At 34.9% G+C, this 16,083-nt stretch overlaps 1 protein-coding gene across 3 annotated transcripts in view; it reads left to right on the forward strand.

Moving 5' to 3' along the window:
• The window catches only part of LOC130049160 (transient receptor potential cation channel subfamily M member 2-like), an 84,009-nt gene that overhangs the window by 24,184 nt on the left and 43,742 nt on the right, over window positions 1–16,083 (forward strand). For 2 of the 3 annotated variants that reach the window (XM_056146377.1, XM_056146378.1), the window contains 6 exons: window positions 3,399–3,510; window positions 8,494–8,605; window positions 9,579–9,862; window positions 11,334–11,441; window positions 12,800–12,865; window positions 15,866–16,007. In XM_056146377.1, coding sequence (XP_056002352.1) covers window positions 3,399–3,510; window positions 8,494–8,605; window positions 9,579–9,862; window positions 11,334–11,441; window positions 12,800–12,865; window positions 15,866–16,007 — 824 coding nt within the window. Of the gene's footprint in view, window positions 1–3,398; window positions 3,511–5,582; window positions 5,933–6,340; window positions 6,477–8,493; window positions 8,606–9,578; window positions 9,863–11,333; window positions 11,442–12,799; window positions 12,866–15,865; window positions 16,008–16,083 lie in introns of those variants that run through there. The other variant, XM_056146379.1, reaches the window with a different exon arrangement.

Consider the following 16,083-nt stretch of genomic DNA (forward strand, 5'->3'; position numbering starts at 1 on the left):
AAAAAAGCATTAGATAACAAAACATCCTCAGAACATATATACACTAATTCATATGTCGGAGTTAGCTCCCAATTTGATGCATTTACAGCGGTCAAGGTCGTTGTTGTTACACTTTGTAGATTCGAACATTTCGGCGTATCATGTTTCCGCAAATTGTAATGCGTTTCTGCATATAAAAAAAGAAAATGCTACGATTTCCCATTTCTTTACCATTCCGCCAAAATAGGGTATATTATGATTCTGCAAACATCTTATCTGGGTTACAGGTAAAAGCAAAGCAATCTTACTTAAATCATTACATATACAAACTTAACTTTCTTTAGCATATTCATTTTAAAATTCTGATAATACATGTGCAACATACAGCACTGCATAGTTAGCATTCATTCTTATTTCTAAGCAGTATCACTGTATAATTTTTCTCAACTGTATATGTATAAATTTTGCATCAGGACATGCCTCTTCGGGTCCCCAATTTGTACCCGACAATCATTCGGGATACTTTGTGTTTCACATATTTCGCATATTATGTACACAAAGTCAAGTGTTTCGGTGTCATATTTGCATAATGTTGCTGTCAGAGACATGCTTTTAATGAAACATGAAATAACGAATAGTGATCAATCTCATAACTCCTATAAACAATGCAAAATACAGTGGGGAAAACACGGACCCCTGTACACACCAGTGGTGGAATCAGGTGCCTACGAGGAGTAAGCATTCCCTATCAACCGGTCACACCCATCACAAGCCATATATCCTGCTCAGGTAAACGGAGTTATCCGGAGTAAAAAACCAGTGTGTCAAGAACGGCTTAACAATCGGTATGAAACACGTCAGACAGCATTTGACCCAATGATAGATTGTATTGACGAACTAGATCGTCATAACGACCATAGAATCTGCAAAATGCTGACTTTAAACAAGAATGAAGAAAACTAAACGCTTGGCTTGTAAAGCTTCTTCTCTCATCCACATCAACAGTGCCCGGGTAACCTGATAAGGTAATTAGAGAGGCTTATCATGTACCGATGTTCGCTAGCTAGTTGGGAATTCGTGTCAAGAAAATCTCCACGATTTTAACATTATAGCTTATGAAAGAAAGATTCTTTTGTAAAACAAACCATGTAATTTCAATTGTTAGCACTGAAATCATTCTGCAAAAATTATAGATGCAAACACATAGCAATTTTGTTCAAATTCAGACCAAAAAAAAATGACACCTAAACATGCAGCACATTATGGTTTCAGTGGCCTCTTCTCAGTGGTTGAATTTTCTGACACATGAGTGAAGATTTCAGGCCCCACCAAGATTGTGCTTTATAGATCACGTTATAACGATCTAGTTCATCAATACAACCTCGCATTGGGTCAAATGCTGTCTGACGTGTTTCATACCAATTGTTAAGCCGTTCTTGGCACACTGATTTGACTGCGGGTAACTCTGTTTACCTGATCAGGATATGGAGCTCACGGCGGGTGTGACCGGTCAACAGAGGATGCTTACTCCTCCTAGGCACCTGATCCCACCTCTGGTGTGTCCAGGGATCCATGTTTGCCCAACTATCTATTTTGTATTGCTTGTAGGAGTTATGAGATTAATCACTGTTCGTTATCTTCACCTTGCATTATGGATAAAAACATAATATAACATGATGTAGGACGGAAAAAAATCCATAATGAGGGTCAAGAAAACTCCCAAGATTTTGACATTATTGATATAAATACAATTGCATTATTTTTGGACACAATAATAGTATAAAATATTTTATTTTACCAAGAATAACATTTGTTCTCCATTTTGTTTAAAAATCGCCATCAGTGGATGTCATTTCTGCAGCTACAATGTAGGTTTTTACTATGCTTATGTGAAATTAAAAAGTAAGGATGAGTGCATGAAATTCATTTATTCGCTTAAAATAATTAATGACAATTCCAACAAAGCTGGTAGGTAAGGTTAAAGTAAATATGTTAAATTGTACCATTTTACAAAATCTCTCCGAAAGGCAGATACATAAACCCAGTCATAAAAAAATATGAGTGACTGTTTCTCTTTAGCTTTTGCAAAATGAACACAAGTCGTTATTTACAAGTTTAAATATATTGTAGCTATATAACACATAAGTATACGGTATTGGAAATAGATTAATTATGTTTCTATTGTGCATAATGATGCATTTTATAATAAAAGCTCAATAGTTTTCTGAAATAGTTCCAATGAGATAAGTTTCCCAAATCTCTCTTTTGACTTGTGGAGCTATCAACACATTTTCCTTCAAAACTTGATATAAAACGTTCACATTAAAACTAGACTTCATTTTCTGTACAATGTATTAATTTGGACTCAACAATTCATGATTTACTTCCTTTTTGAAAGCAGCAATATGTCGTTTAATCCTTCTGAGTACTTTTAAAATAAGACAGTAATAGTTTAAAAAGTTCAAAATTATATTTTAGGTATTATTTTAAATGTCTTATACAGGAATTTTTGTAATCTCTCGCAATTCCAGAGTCAGAAACGTGAAAAAACTGACATGGAAGTTGAGTTTGTCTTCCGTCTGGCCATTATTATCCATGCTTCCTGAACAGATGGATGCTTTGGGAAAGAATGAAATGGTGTTGCGGTGCCCTGACGACTGTCCTCGTCACACTGCAGGACACAATGATTAGCTGCTAAGGTTGCTTTCCACGTATTTTCCTTTTTTTCGCATTCGCATACACATGTGAAATTTTTCAGGTCAGCCTCGTTTTGAAAACGAATTTCATTGCGCGCATGAATATAGTATGTTGTAATGGTAACAAGAAGACTGGCCCATTTGTAGTGCGCTCTATTCCAATATCTGGAGTTGCTGCCTCGCATGTGTTTTGTTGCTGAAACCTGGTCTTAGATTGTACAGACACACTAGATCTTATAATGGCATGAGTTAAACTTAGCGCCACAGGTAAATGTTCGAAACGTAATGCTTGGTTAAAACAATAGTGGTATATTCATTTACAGACACGTAAAATTACTTCTTGTTAAAAAGTAAAAATTACATTTTTCAAAATTTATGGAAAAGTAATACACCCATCCGTTCACCTTCCATGGTACTATAGAAATACGGGAAAGTGCAGTTAAATATCGGAAACCCATAATAATTTAAAACAACCGCGAAAAGAACGTATCGAGTATTCAAATGCTTCGCGGAAAAACAGTATGCAGTTATCGCAAAAAAAAGGCGGGACTAAACAATCGCAGAATTGCAGGGCGGCCGTCGCGAGAAGAGTTTTCCAGACTCATTTGTATGGCTTTAGATGTCAGCAATACTTAGATTTAGATTTGGATTAGTTAACTGTGTGAAAATTTATTAAACAATATAGCTGAGATATGACGAATAAGATATTTCTTTTTTGTATAGTGAAGAAGTGTTACGGAAGAAAGCCAGCCTCTTGTTTGGAATACGCTTTGATGAAACAAATTATGCCATATTGAAGGGATATCTAGAGGAAATTAAAAAGAAAACAGATTTGGTTGGTTTGTTTTTCACATCAGATATGTTTTAATCATTGAACATGAACTTATAGTGTACATTCGTAAACTGTTATATAGTTACCACAGAAAGAGTCGTTTTATTTGATTGGCATATCTACAGGTATATATGGTGTATTATTGATGATCAAAATTCAAAAAGATAGTGTCTATACTTTCATTGCTTTATATAAAGATATGGTGACTCCATCACAAATCACAGTCGAAATCATTCGCGTTTCAAGGATGTTCAACTTAAGCATTAAATGTCAATTTCATTGTGGACGCCATGGGACAGATAATTGAATAACGCTGTGTTAAAGTAGTTACATTATACGTTTTTGGACCATACACAACAATGGCAACGTGGAGAAAGAGAGAGATAGAGAGGCCACCAGGTACTAGCAGTCTAACTGAATCAATAAGAAAAAGGGGTAAACGGACAAACAGGTAGTGAGAGAAGTAAAGAGAAGATCGTCATTGTATACCCATTCTGAAAGACGAAACAGGGTGAAATCCAATCACGAAGTTGCTGGGTATTTCATTAACAGTCCAGGTTAGTTTGAACTGCAGAATGTTTCACAATTTTGCAGCTGATATAAGATTCATGTTTAGTTCTTTTTTCTTTGCACAAGCCAAATCGTATTTTATTAAAGATTGAAAGAGTGATATGAAATAGCTTAGATTGAAAGAAATATCCTCGGAAATATAAGGGGATCCCCTTAAGGGAAATAGCCAACATCGACAAAGCATTGCTACATGTGAGTACACAGGGAGTAATTAAGGGCTGTTTTATAATATTAATACATGAGATGCAGTGGATTCGGAAGGTGGACTTTCAGTAAATACGACTTATTCATACATTTAAGGGGATTTGCAATAGAATTGTGAAAGATGCTAATTTTAATTTTACAATGAAAGAATAGAGTAGAGAAAATTATCCATATATTTGAAATTATTCAGTCAATAATTTGTTTATACGCGTCTTGTTGGGATCCGGGTTAGAACAGGTCTTCTGCACCCCTTGCTTGTTGTAAGATGCGACTAAATGGGGCGGTCCTTCGGATGAGACCGGGAAAACTTAGGCATCATGACACTTACAAGATAATTCCCTGCTCAAAGGCGGTAGACCCCGAGCAAAGGTTTAAATTTTGCAGCCCTTCACGGACATTGGTGACGTTCCAGTATGAGTGAACAATTCCCAAGAGGGACGATGAACTATATAACCGTCCAACAAATATGTTACATTAAGATTGTTGGGATATGTGGGTATATGGAAGTACGTGAGTACATCTACCTACGTCCCTTTTATTTACCAACTGCTTGCACTGCATGCATATTGTGGATTGAAGTGGATTAAAGCTACACACAGTTACAAAATTAGTCCTAATATATTGTTAGCCATTTTTATATGTTTGGAAAGCTGCAAGCAGCATAATTCATGGTGTGTATTTGATTTCTAAATTCAATTATATCATATAAAAAGTGAATCTAAAACTCTGCTGGTGGACTGTTAGTCCCCGAGGGTCTCTACAGCCCAGTAGCTAAGTATTTCGTTACTAGCTTGAAAATACGGATGTATATTTAATTGCTGTTATAAAATTTTGAAATTCATTTCAAAATTAAGGATTATCTCCCTCATGCATAGCTCTTATCCTTGGACGAATGTGGCTCCACTTGTTTGGCACGCTGTTTTTGGCTATATTTAGATCTAAAACTCCATAGTTATTTCGGATTTCAAACATTTCGGTTGAGCATCACTGAAGAGACATTATTTGTCGAAATGCGCATCTGGTGCATCAAAATTGGTACCGTATAAGTTTTAAACGGTACCAATTTTGATGTACCAGATGCATATTTCGACAAATCATGTCTTTTCACTGATGCTCAACCGAAATGTTTGAAATCCGAAATAACAATGAAGTTTTAGAGCTATCACAGGGGAAAACAGTGTGCCAAAAAAGTGGAGTCAAATTCGTCTAAGATCAGAGTTATGCGTGAGGGAGATAATCCTTAATTTTGAAATGAATTTCTAAATTTTATAACAGCAATGAAATATGCATCCATATTTTCAAGCAAGTAATGAAGTACTTAGCTACTGGGCTGTAGAGGGCTGTGTAAGCCACATCAATTTTTTTGTCAGTGCTCAGTACCTACATTATATTGACTGCAAGTGAAAATTACAATGTTAATGAATTCTAAATATTTTTCAAGAGTGTGGGTTGGTGTTTTACACTACATGGTGGATAAGCATGATCTACTATACAGACAGATGGGTGTCAGCGCATGTACTCATGACCCAATTTATGAAACAGCAGGGGACAAAATATGGATGACTAAAGACAGTCCTTTGTATGAAACGTTTAGGAAAATTATCCTGAGAAAGCGCTCCCTACACAATTTTCATGGTTATATAAACTTCAGGTAAGGTTTATGAATGTTTGGTGTATTGGGTATTTATATTTTACACTACTTGGTGTAGGGGAACGGCACAAAGACAAAATGCATTACAATTTTTCTCATACAATTCTATAGGAGCTGATCTAGAAAGCTATCATATGTTGGTGTATTCCTTTAAATGGTACTTGTGCAGCCCTCCTGTGTAATGGGCTATAATTTTACTGTCAGCACCAGACTAAAACCAAAATGTTGACAGAAGATCTATCAGATATACCGATGAAACTCATGAGTTATCTTATATATAGCTTTTGTTTTCTCGGCATATGATGTTCTTATCCATCCTACTCTTAGGTCGCATTGTCAAGTTCTTTCGTGCACAGTTTTACTTCTTTTGAGATATAAAGCCTTAACAATGATTTCTGTTTTATTCAGAACACCTTTAACAAAAAAATGGCGAAGGCGAACTATGTATCCCATGAAGGAAGATCATTTCCTACATATAGGGATTCTGATGGAATGGATCTTGGAAGACAAAGAAAAATTCCGCATCCAAAATGGTTTTCATGAAGTAAATTCCGGGATATTGTCTCGAACAAATGCATATGAACCTTACCCACCATCATCAGCTGAAGAAAAAGAAATCTCACTTTGAGCAGTAGACTTGCTTCTGAAAGCATGCGAATTTGTTTTTAATTTTTTATTTTTTTTTTTTTTTTTTTTTTGCATATTTTGATTATACGTAAATGGATACTTAGATGGATTGATTTTTTTTTCATTTAGAAATAGAATTGGAATTTAATTAATTACATTAAAAATGTCATACAAAAGCAATTCCTTTTCAATTGCTTGTTAATCTAATTAATCAAAATGAAAATATCTTGTAATTGCAATTACGTTTCAATTTTATAGTCTTAGATTGCAATGAACTTCAAAACCTTTTTTCTTACCTCGTTTAAACTCCCAGTTCTCTAATGAACAAAATAAACATATTGTCATGGAGACCTTACATACCCTATTGATGATTGATGATTGGAACAACATATTTATATTAGAGTTAGTATATGTTAAATAAAAGGTGACGATCAATCTCATAACTCCTAAGCAATGCAAATAGATAGTTGGGCCAAACGGATATAGCAGAGGTGGAATCAGACACCGAGGGGGAGTAAACCTCTCCTGTTGACGGCTCACACCCACCATGAGCCCTACATCTTAATCAGGTAAACGGAGTTATCCGTAGTCAAATTCAATGTACCAAGAACGGCCTAGCAATCGGTATGGAACAAGTCACATAACATTTGACCCAATGATAGGTGGTATGGGCAAACTAGATTGCTACAACGAACCTTAATATGATAAATTTCATTTGTGTATGGTCCTTAACTAAGTGCCTCATTGCTTGGGGACACGGGATCACTTCCCCTGTATGACTGACTCATGTCCCAAGGTGATTATATACTCAGATAAGGACACGCTGATCTTATGAGTGTAGAGGGATGTTGAAATTACTAATTACATACATCAAAAACCTGTTGTTGCTCTAACATGCCTCTAACACAGCATCAATTGCCACACCCATTGTGTGTCTTCTTGTTTCCAAGTCGCCCTTCTTTTCAACCTCCAGGTCCCTCGTTACCCTACCTTTCATCTTTCCAACAAATCAGATTTACATTTATTTCAATATGGTTTGAAACATTTTGTTAAATGCGGTTTTAATATATTTTCTTAATTCGGATGAACATGATATGAGTGTAATGATCGCGGTATACAAAAATTGAGATGAAAGTGTTCTACATGTATATCTAATGCGATCCATAATATAACGGTAACCATATACCCTTTTCAGTATATAACATAAATGAAATATAGTTAACGTAGATTTTAAAATGTACAAATATTTAGCATTGATTTGATTTTACAGTGCATTTCGTTTTCACTTTTTGAAATGAATGTGAATGCCCATTATGTGGCCCTATATATACCACATATTAGGTTTACGGTCAATGCAGTGTTTCTAAACTATTACAAAGTCTTTGTTCTAAATGTATCCGTATTAATGATGCAATGTCATAGTTATCGACAACACTAAAGGTTGTTTAATTACGAGATAAAATCGCAATTTTGTTAGGTCGACATATCTATGTATACACTTAAGAGTTCTTCCGACGTGGCTCCCACTCCGTTTATCACGATCGTGTCTCGCAAAGTTGAAAATGACGGATATTATTAATATTCCACATAATTACAATGTATACAAAGAAAAAAAGTTATATGAGTTCACAATCGGGGAGATGACAATCGGGGAGATGTTTTAATTCTATTGTTCACAAGATATAGTTGATTTCAAATTCATATCAAAATATTTAGCTCAGATACGCCATGTATGCTTTTAAAGGAAATTGAAATTATTTTGTGGAACTGACGAAGAGAAATTGACTCCAGTTTTAGAAGCATTCTGTATTATATTATCAAAGTCATACAGGTTTCTTCTATTTACCTAGATATTGGATATTGAGAGATATAGATATATAATAGAAATGTAAACACTAACACCCGGTGAATTAATCAAAATAATATCTTTAAAGATTGGTGTATTTGATGTGGACAATGATGATCCATTGTTGCTGTCAAACATTGTTGGTGAAGTTGTTGTCAGTTGCTGGGCCATGGAGAAAATTCTGACGAAAAAGACCGGAAGTATATTATCACTCAAATTATTATTCTGCATATCTGATATCTAAACATAAATATATGAGAAAGTGAAGTTCTTAAAAAAACTCAAAATAGAATTAAAATGCATTATCATATTTTAAATTCTAATCTTTTGAAATTGACACCTTCATGAAAATACGCATTGTTTTATTCAAATAAAGCGTGTCTGTACATAGTGAGAGAAGACAGTAAACTTTCAAGTGTCCTCCATTACCCATTTATAAGATATAACTAAAATGAAATTGTCGTCAACCATATATAATCAAATTTAGATCGCCGAGCTCATACTCATGATTGCCGTCTACTTTTGCACCATACCAAATGCAGATACTTGTAAATGAGCTGACACTTGTACAACAATTTATTGATCCACGAACCTCATCTTCCCAAGGGTGGAACGCTAAAACCACAAGTACACAAAGATATATCAAAGATGCAAAATAATAATTCAACACACAAATTCTCGCTCACATCAAATTGTATCTAATTCTTACATTATAGGTCTGCCATATTTTTACACGAAAGATAAATAATTTTAAAAATGCACAAAATAAGCGAATTGCACAATTCAAACATGTGTAACACATACCAATAACTATCTAAACATCAGAAAATAAAGGTTAAGACTAAATTTACTCACTCTTTAGGAGGCAAAAACACCAAATTCAACATAGAAAAGGGCACATATGCTCAGGAAACAATAAAGAAAGAATAAAGTGTAAACGAATCCGGGAAACATTTCCGGGCCACTACACCTAATAAGAAATTTGAAAGTATCATATTGTTTGGAAAGCGACTCATTCATAAACACTTTTGATTTTGGTTTTATTCTAGTGCAGCGTTCATGCATTTTCTGAGATAAAAATATATGTGTATTATTTTGATAAGCTACAAATGAATACAAAGGACAGAAAACGGAAACCAGTTTGTATTATCGTATTTTCGTGATAAAATCTAGATCATGGGACCACTGAAGATACTTCTCAACCCAATACATCATGTCCGATTCTTAAAATGAATGGGCTCAAAATGGCAAAATCCTCGGTGGCCTGGGAACTATTAAACAATAATTCAGTGAAGCTTGAGGAAAATACGATGAATCGGCTATTGGAGGACTACAAGAAGGAGTCTAGATCGTATGTACTAAGCCCGAAGTACGCTTCTCCTACGTCACTTCCGCTTTACTTCTACTTTGGATACCAACTACTACAGGAATTAAAATTATTGCCGAAGAGTGGCCATGTAAGTAAATAAAAGTAATGTTCTTTATTATTGACATTATTTTCTTATTGGATAACCTTAAATGTTTGTTAACCCCTGTTCACAAATTGCTTTACTTCACTACGATCATCCCGATCAGACTGAAATCCGGAAAAATTAATTTCAAATTACGAATTATCTCCCTCATGCATATATCTATCTTTGGACGAATTTGACTCCAGTGTTTTGGCACTCTAGTTTTCCTGTTAGCTCTCACAAGTTCATTGTTATTTCTGACTTTCAACATTTCGGCTTGAACATCACCGAATAGACATGTTTTGTCGAAATGCGCATCTGGTGCATCAAAGTGGGTACCGTATAAGTTTTACATCTAAATCCGTATGGGTCCTTTTATTTTTAGGATAATTAGTTGCACCGATGAACATATCTGTAATAAGTGAAAGTGCAGACAGTTTCACAGTTTTCAGCGATACATATTATGTAATATAATATAAGTTATTTAATGTTGACATCCAACATTTTGACCTTCTGAATGCAAGAATAAAAGCAATATTTTAGCCATAAATTTCTGTTATGTAAACAAAGACTTGAGTATGTTTATGTATACAAACAAACAAGTGAAATATACATTTTGTAATAAAAAGCATCGTAATTTGCATCGTCACAAATTTTAACTTTTAGATAACATGTTTTATCCCCAAAATGCTTGAAATGTGAATAATAAAATAAACTTAGATCGATATCGAATTTTTTGGAAAATTTCGTAAACAATCACATACGAAAATCTTTGTTTACAAAGTAAATAATAAACTCTCTAAAATGAGCTTCTATGACCTTAATTGTATATGCACTCTTTAAAACACATATTCTATATTTTGATCATTAAAAGTGAAAAAGAAAACTTTGGGGGAAATCTTGAATCAGTCCCTTTAACAACGACCATAAGGATCTCATCAGGATGCTTCAACACTACTTTGTACGGTCATGGCGTTTCTGTCCCACGTCTTTGTGGATAAGATACCGCTTCACGTATGAACATGTTCAAGATCTAAATAAGCGTGGCAAGAGCGTATAATATTTCCTGCTTGTCCAGATTTTAATTTTCTATTCCTCAAAGGAGTTATGAGATTGATGACTATTCGTAATATTCACCTTTTCATTTCGATTAAGAAGATCCTACCCTGATCACGATGGGCTTATAAAGCCTTCACCATATTTAGCTCGCGTTGTGTCTTGTATTTGGCCACAATTTGCTCATAGTAAGAAGGGGGTCCATTTTTGAAAGAGCTAATTGGAAATTGCATGTAAAATGTTAATGGAAAAAGGAAATTGGTTATGAAAATGATACTATAACCTTATTTCTTTATGGACTCATTTTCATATCGGATCTTTTAAATGTAATTTGAATTGTCAATCATTAAGGATATTTCATTTAGTCTGGCACATGGTCATGATTTTTTTTAAAATTAAGATACATTATATATTGTTATAGATTCTCCTTCTCGAAGCAATGAAAGCAAACCGTTGTGATTATGTGAGAGTCTTATTGGACCACAGAGTGACATTAAAGCTTGACGACTTACCAGAATTGTATGAACAGGTGATAGAAGGCTATTCAGAGAATTGTAAAAATGAAATATTCATGTATCGATTTATCAGTCAACTGAAATAACAGTTTATAGACACCCTGATCTCACGCACAAGTACTCTGATATTGAAATAAAAAAATATTCTAGAGTTCCTCATTGACAATATCTTCTCAGACTTTGGTAATCAGGTCTTCCAACAATAGTCTGTAAGAATTTTGTTCCTTTGTTAGTTGACCTGCTTTGTTAACAACTCAAAATTATGACAAAAGGGTGATTTCAGCTTATCCAATTTCAACTTCCTATATTCATATAGCAATATTCGATTGTCACCTTGCTGATGTGTTCATATTTCTCAACTGATTCGATACGCATACTTTTGTTCTGCGCATGAATCTTTTAATTTTATGTTACAGGAGTTTCAACAACTCGTGTAAAGTCAGTATTTCGCAAATTCGATGCTCGTATAATTTGCCAAGATAACCTATCAGTGGGACAGATTATGTTTGACCTGTTTCATGCCGTTTTTGGAACACTTGTTTTCATTACGGATTACTTCGTTTACCTGATCAAGATATGTTCAAGGGTCAATTTTCCTCCAGCTCTCTATTTTGTTTTACCTATAGAAAGTATGAAATTGGCAACTGTTCGTTATCTTTGCCATTCCACACTGTATAAAAGAAATGGATAACACATTTCCAAATAAGAACATGCAATCTTGAATAGTCTGTAAAAATCATCAAAATCGGATAAGTGCAAGGTGAAGATAACGAACAGTGATCAATCTCATAACTCCTACAAGCAATACAAAATAGATAGTTGGGCAAACACGGACCCCTGGACACACCAGAGGTGGGATCAGGTGCCTAGGAGGAGTAAGCATCCCCTGTTGACCGGTCACACCCTCCGTGAGCCCCATATCCTGATCAGGTAAATGGAGTTATCCGCAGTCAAAATCAGTGTGCCAAGAACGGCTTAACAATCGGTATGAAACACGTCAGACAGCATTTGACCCAATGCGAGGTTGTATTGACAAACTAGATCGTTATAACGACCATAGAATTTGCGAAATGCTGACTTCAATCGAGACTGTTGAAATCCCTGTACCATCAACTTGTTTGTCAGTAGCTTACCTCGATTTAAAAACTGACTATACCCAGAACAAGCTCTTGCATATCGAATCAGTTGAAATATATAAACACCATATGCAGGTGATATTGGAATATTGCTACATAAATGTGGGAAGTTGACGATGGAGAAGCTGAAATCATCCCGTTTGTCATGCAGTTGAGTTGTTAGTTTGCCGTTAATGTCCATTTTAGTCTAAAGTTAGATTATTTTAAAAGACTTAAACATTTGCATTCTATTGTAGACTGTGTCTTGTGAGAACTGTAAAGTTGAAGACGAGGACTGTCTCCACATGGAGTGGATATTGAAGGTGAATGAAAATTGATTTCCAGATATCAATGATAATCTCTATAAACATATGTGAAGTTGAAAACTTTCGAGACGTTTTAGTCCTTTCCTTGCCCATGGCCTTTAAATGGTTGTATAAAAAGCATACAAAACAGTCCAGAAGCACATGTAACTAATTCTTGTGATATTGTACACGGATCATCACCTATGGGTGCTATTTCCATTTACAAAACAAAAAATCACCGAAATACCCACGCATGTTCTTTTTATACAGCGCCACCTATTTCAGGCATGTTGGTTTCAATTATTAAACCAAATACAGGTTTTTCAGCTATTTTCAATACCCGAAATTTAGATAACTGAGATAGCGAGTCCAGTCTGAACAGACGTTTAGCTCTTCCATGCTATATATCAAACTAAAAACGAGGTGAATGTATATACTATAATGGATTAACGATGTCTTCATTATCAGTACCACCAAGAAAATAGCTGATTCAGCATTTTTGCCTATGTTCTGAGCCATCACTCTTCCAAAGTAGGCCAAGTTTGCTGGTGTTGTGGTTCTTTAGTAAAAGCCCTGCCATATATGGCCAACTCATAAAAAATACTATGTTCGGCAAATAATATTGTCCATATCGACAAAGGATGCGGAGAGACTACCATTAGGAAATCTGATAAAGTCCATTACATTCACCACACAATGATTTCACATACCATACCAACAATTACATCAATGCCAAAGGGAAAATAAATTTGAAAATAATATTGATCAATACTAATTTTAACATTGAATTCCTCTCTCAAAGTGCTCGATATTGTAGTTTTGGAACAAATGGTGATAGGTTGAAGGTTGTTAAAACTTAATGGATGAAAATTTGGGCTTTTTCGACATCATACCTTTTTTCACCTTCCAAACATAAAGATTGTAATGAAAGACTGAATGAAATTTAATTTATTTTGTTCCCAAAATACTATATGGAGCATTTTGAGAGAGAAGTTTAGTTCCTTTCAAAATCCTTGGATTGTATGTTTAAAGACAATTGGGCCTCAAATGAAAATTGTGATGTTTCCACTAACTGTTTTTAAATGATACCATCTACCCTATATTTGTTTAAAAATATATTGTTATAGAGATTTTTCAATAAACATTCCTTTGAATTTCACACATGGACTCATTCCAAAGGTAATAAATATCAAGTATATCAAAAAGTTTCATTGATAGTTAAAACTGAGCCCCTCAAATCAAATATGTGAATGTTGAAAATAAAAGTTTGAGAAAAAAGTATAAATGCATATATATCCTACCAAACTACCCCAGTTTTGACTTAGCAGAGACACAAACTGTCATATGTTTGGTCTGATTCATAAAATTAGATACATGCAATGTAATGCAAATAAGACAAGTATAATGTAACTCCATCATGTGTCATACCATAATCTATAACAATTGTGGAATTAAGAAACGTTGATATTGATATACACAGCATTAAACATTGCTGACAAGGTCTGTTTTAATATTGAACATTACTATCAGATTCATAGCTATTTCTACTTCCGATAATGTTCACCTGTGTGCAGATTTTCCATTGCTTCCAAAATTACACCTTAAACATCTATTCAAGATGTCTTTGTTTTCTTTGCTTCATTCTCTTTTCTCTGTTTAGCACCAGATACAACACCACAAAAAAGAATCATACATATAAGGAGAACTTTCTCTAAAAAAATAAAATATTAGGGGTTATCTATCTATTTATCTATTTACATGTATGTATATATCTTTCCAATACACTTACTTATATGACAGCACTAATGAAATTCTGATTCAATTTCGTGTAACATGTAAAAAGTTGGTCACGTAATCAGTTGTTTTTTTGCGTATGAATACAATTACTGATATCAATCGAGCTGGTCATCTGCCCGGTAAGCCGGTGCAGAGGACTTTTTTTCCCTTTTTTAGCGTTTTATATTATATTATATTATATAGGGCCGTTACAATTCACAACTGCACTAATTGTGACACGAGTACAAATATATTTGACCGGGTAATAGTGACCGTCGATTTTGAACAAATGTTGAAAAATATAACGTTAGTCATAACTTTGAATGGTTTATGTTTAGGCGTTCATATTCAACATCCATATGCCTTGTTAATTGAAGACCGACAAACAAGTGTATGGAACATGGGTTCCAACGGTCTCGTCTAAAGTCAGCATTTCGGAAATTATATGGTCGTTATAACAATCTAGTTTGCCAATCGATAATCATTGTATCAAATACTGTCTGACGTGTTTCATGAGATTGTTGGGCCGTTCTTGGTACACTGATTTTGACTACGGATAACTCCGTTTACAAATGAAGATATAGGGCTCACGGCGGGTGTGGCCGGTCGGTAGGGTATTGTTACTTCTTCTAGGCACACGATCGAACCTCTTGTATATCCAGGGGGTTCGTGTTTTCCAACTCTCTAATTTGTATTGCGCATATGAGTTATGCGATTGACCACTGTTCGTTATCTTCACCTTTCATGAAAGGTGTGGTTTAATTTGAAATTCGATGTACGATGGTATATTATGAAAACCAGACCTTGCATAACGGTGTCAATAATCTTCGAAAATAAATCGGGTCTTCCGTAGCCGAGTGGTTAGGGTATCGTGCTCAAAATCACACCGTCCCTCGCCTCTGTCGGCGCGGATTCGAATCCTAATCGTGCTGGTAAGTGACAAAGTTTCCCAGTTTACTTTCGGAAGGTCGGTGGTCTCTTCCCAGGAACATTATATCTGGATTCTCTCTTCCACCAATGAAAAAACGGCGCCACAAGATAACCGGAAAAAAATTGTTGAGTGTGGCGGAAAACACCCATCAATCAATCAATCGAAAATAAATCAAAAATATGTTGGACATTTTTGTATTGTACACCAACATATCTACCTGACAAGAAAAAAATGCAGACAGCATTCATTGTTCCCTATCATATAGGCATGGATGTTATTATAGTGACAGTTCTGTGTTTCCCGTTTTATAGCAAATCCACGAGACCCATACCAAGAACTTGTGCCATACATACAAGGAACAGGAATTTGAAAAGCTAAAAGCAAAGAACGGAACGGGAATTTCGGTCGTAGAGGCAGCCAAAAGTTTATGCCGCAAGATTTTAAGATATAAAGGTACATGTATCAATTCTACGTAAAACTGTGGACACGTACTTGCTTTGATACAACCTAAACAATGCCGATTCTTTTT

The sequence above is a fragment of the Ostrea edulis genome, chromosome 8, assembly GCF_947568905.1.
Source record: "Ostrea edulis chromosome 8, xbOstEdul1.1, whole genome shotgun sequence".
Classification (NCBI taxonomy): Eukaryota; Metazoa; Mollusca; class Bivalvia; order Ostreida; family Ostreidae; genus Ostrea; species Ostrea edulis.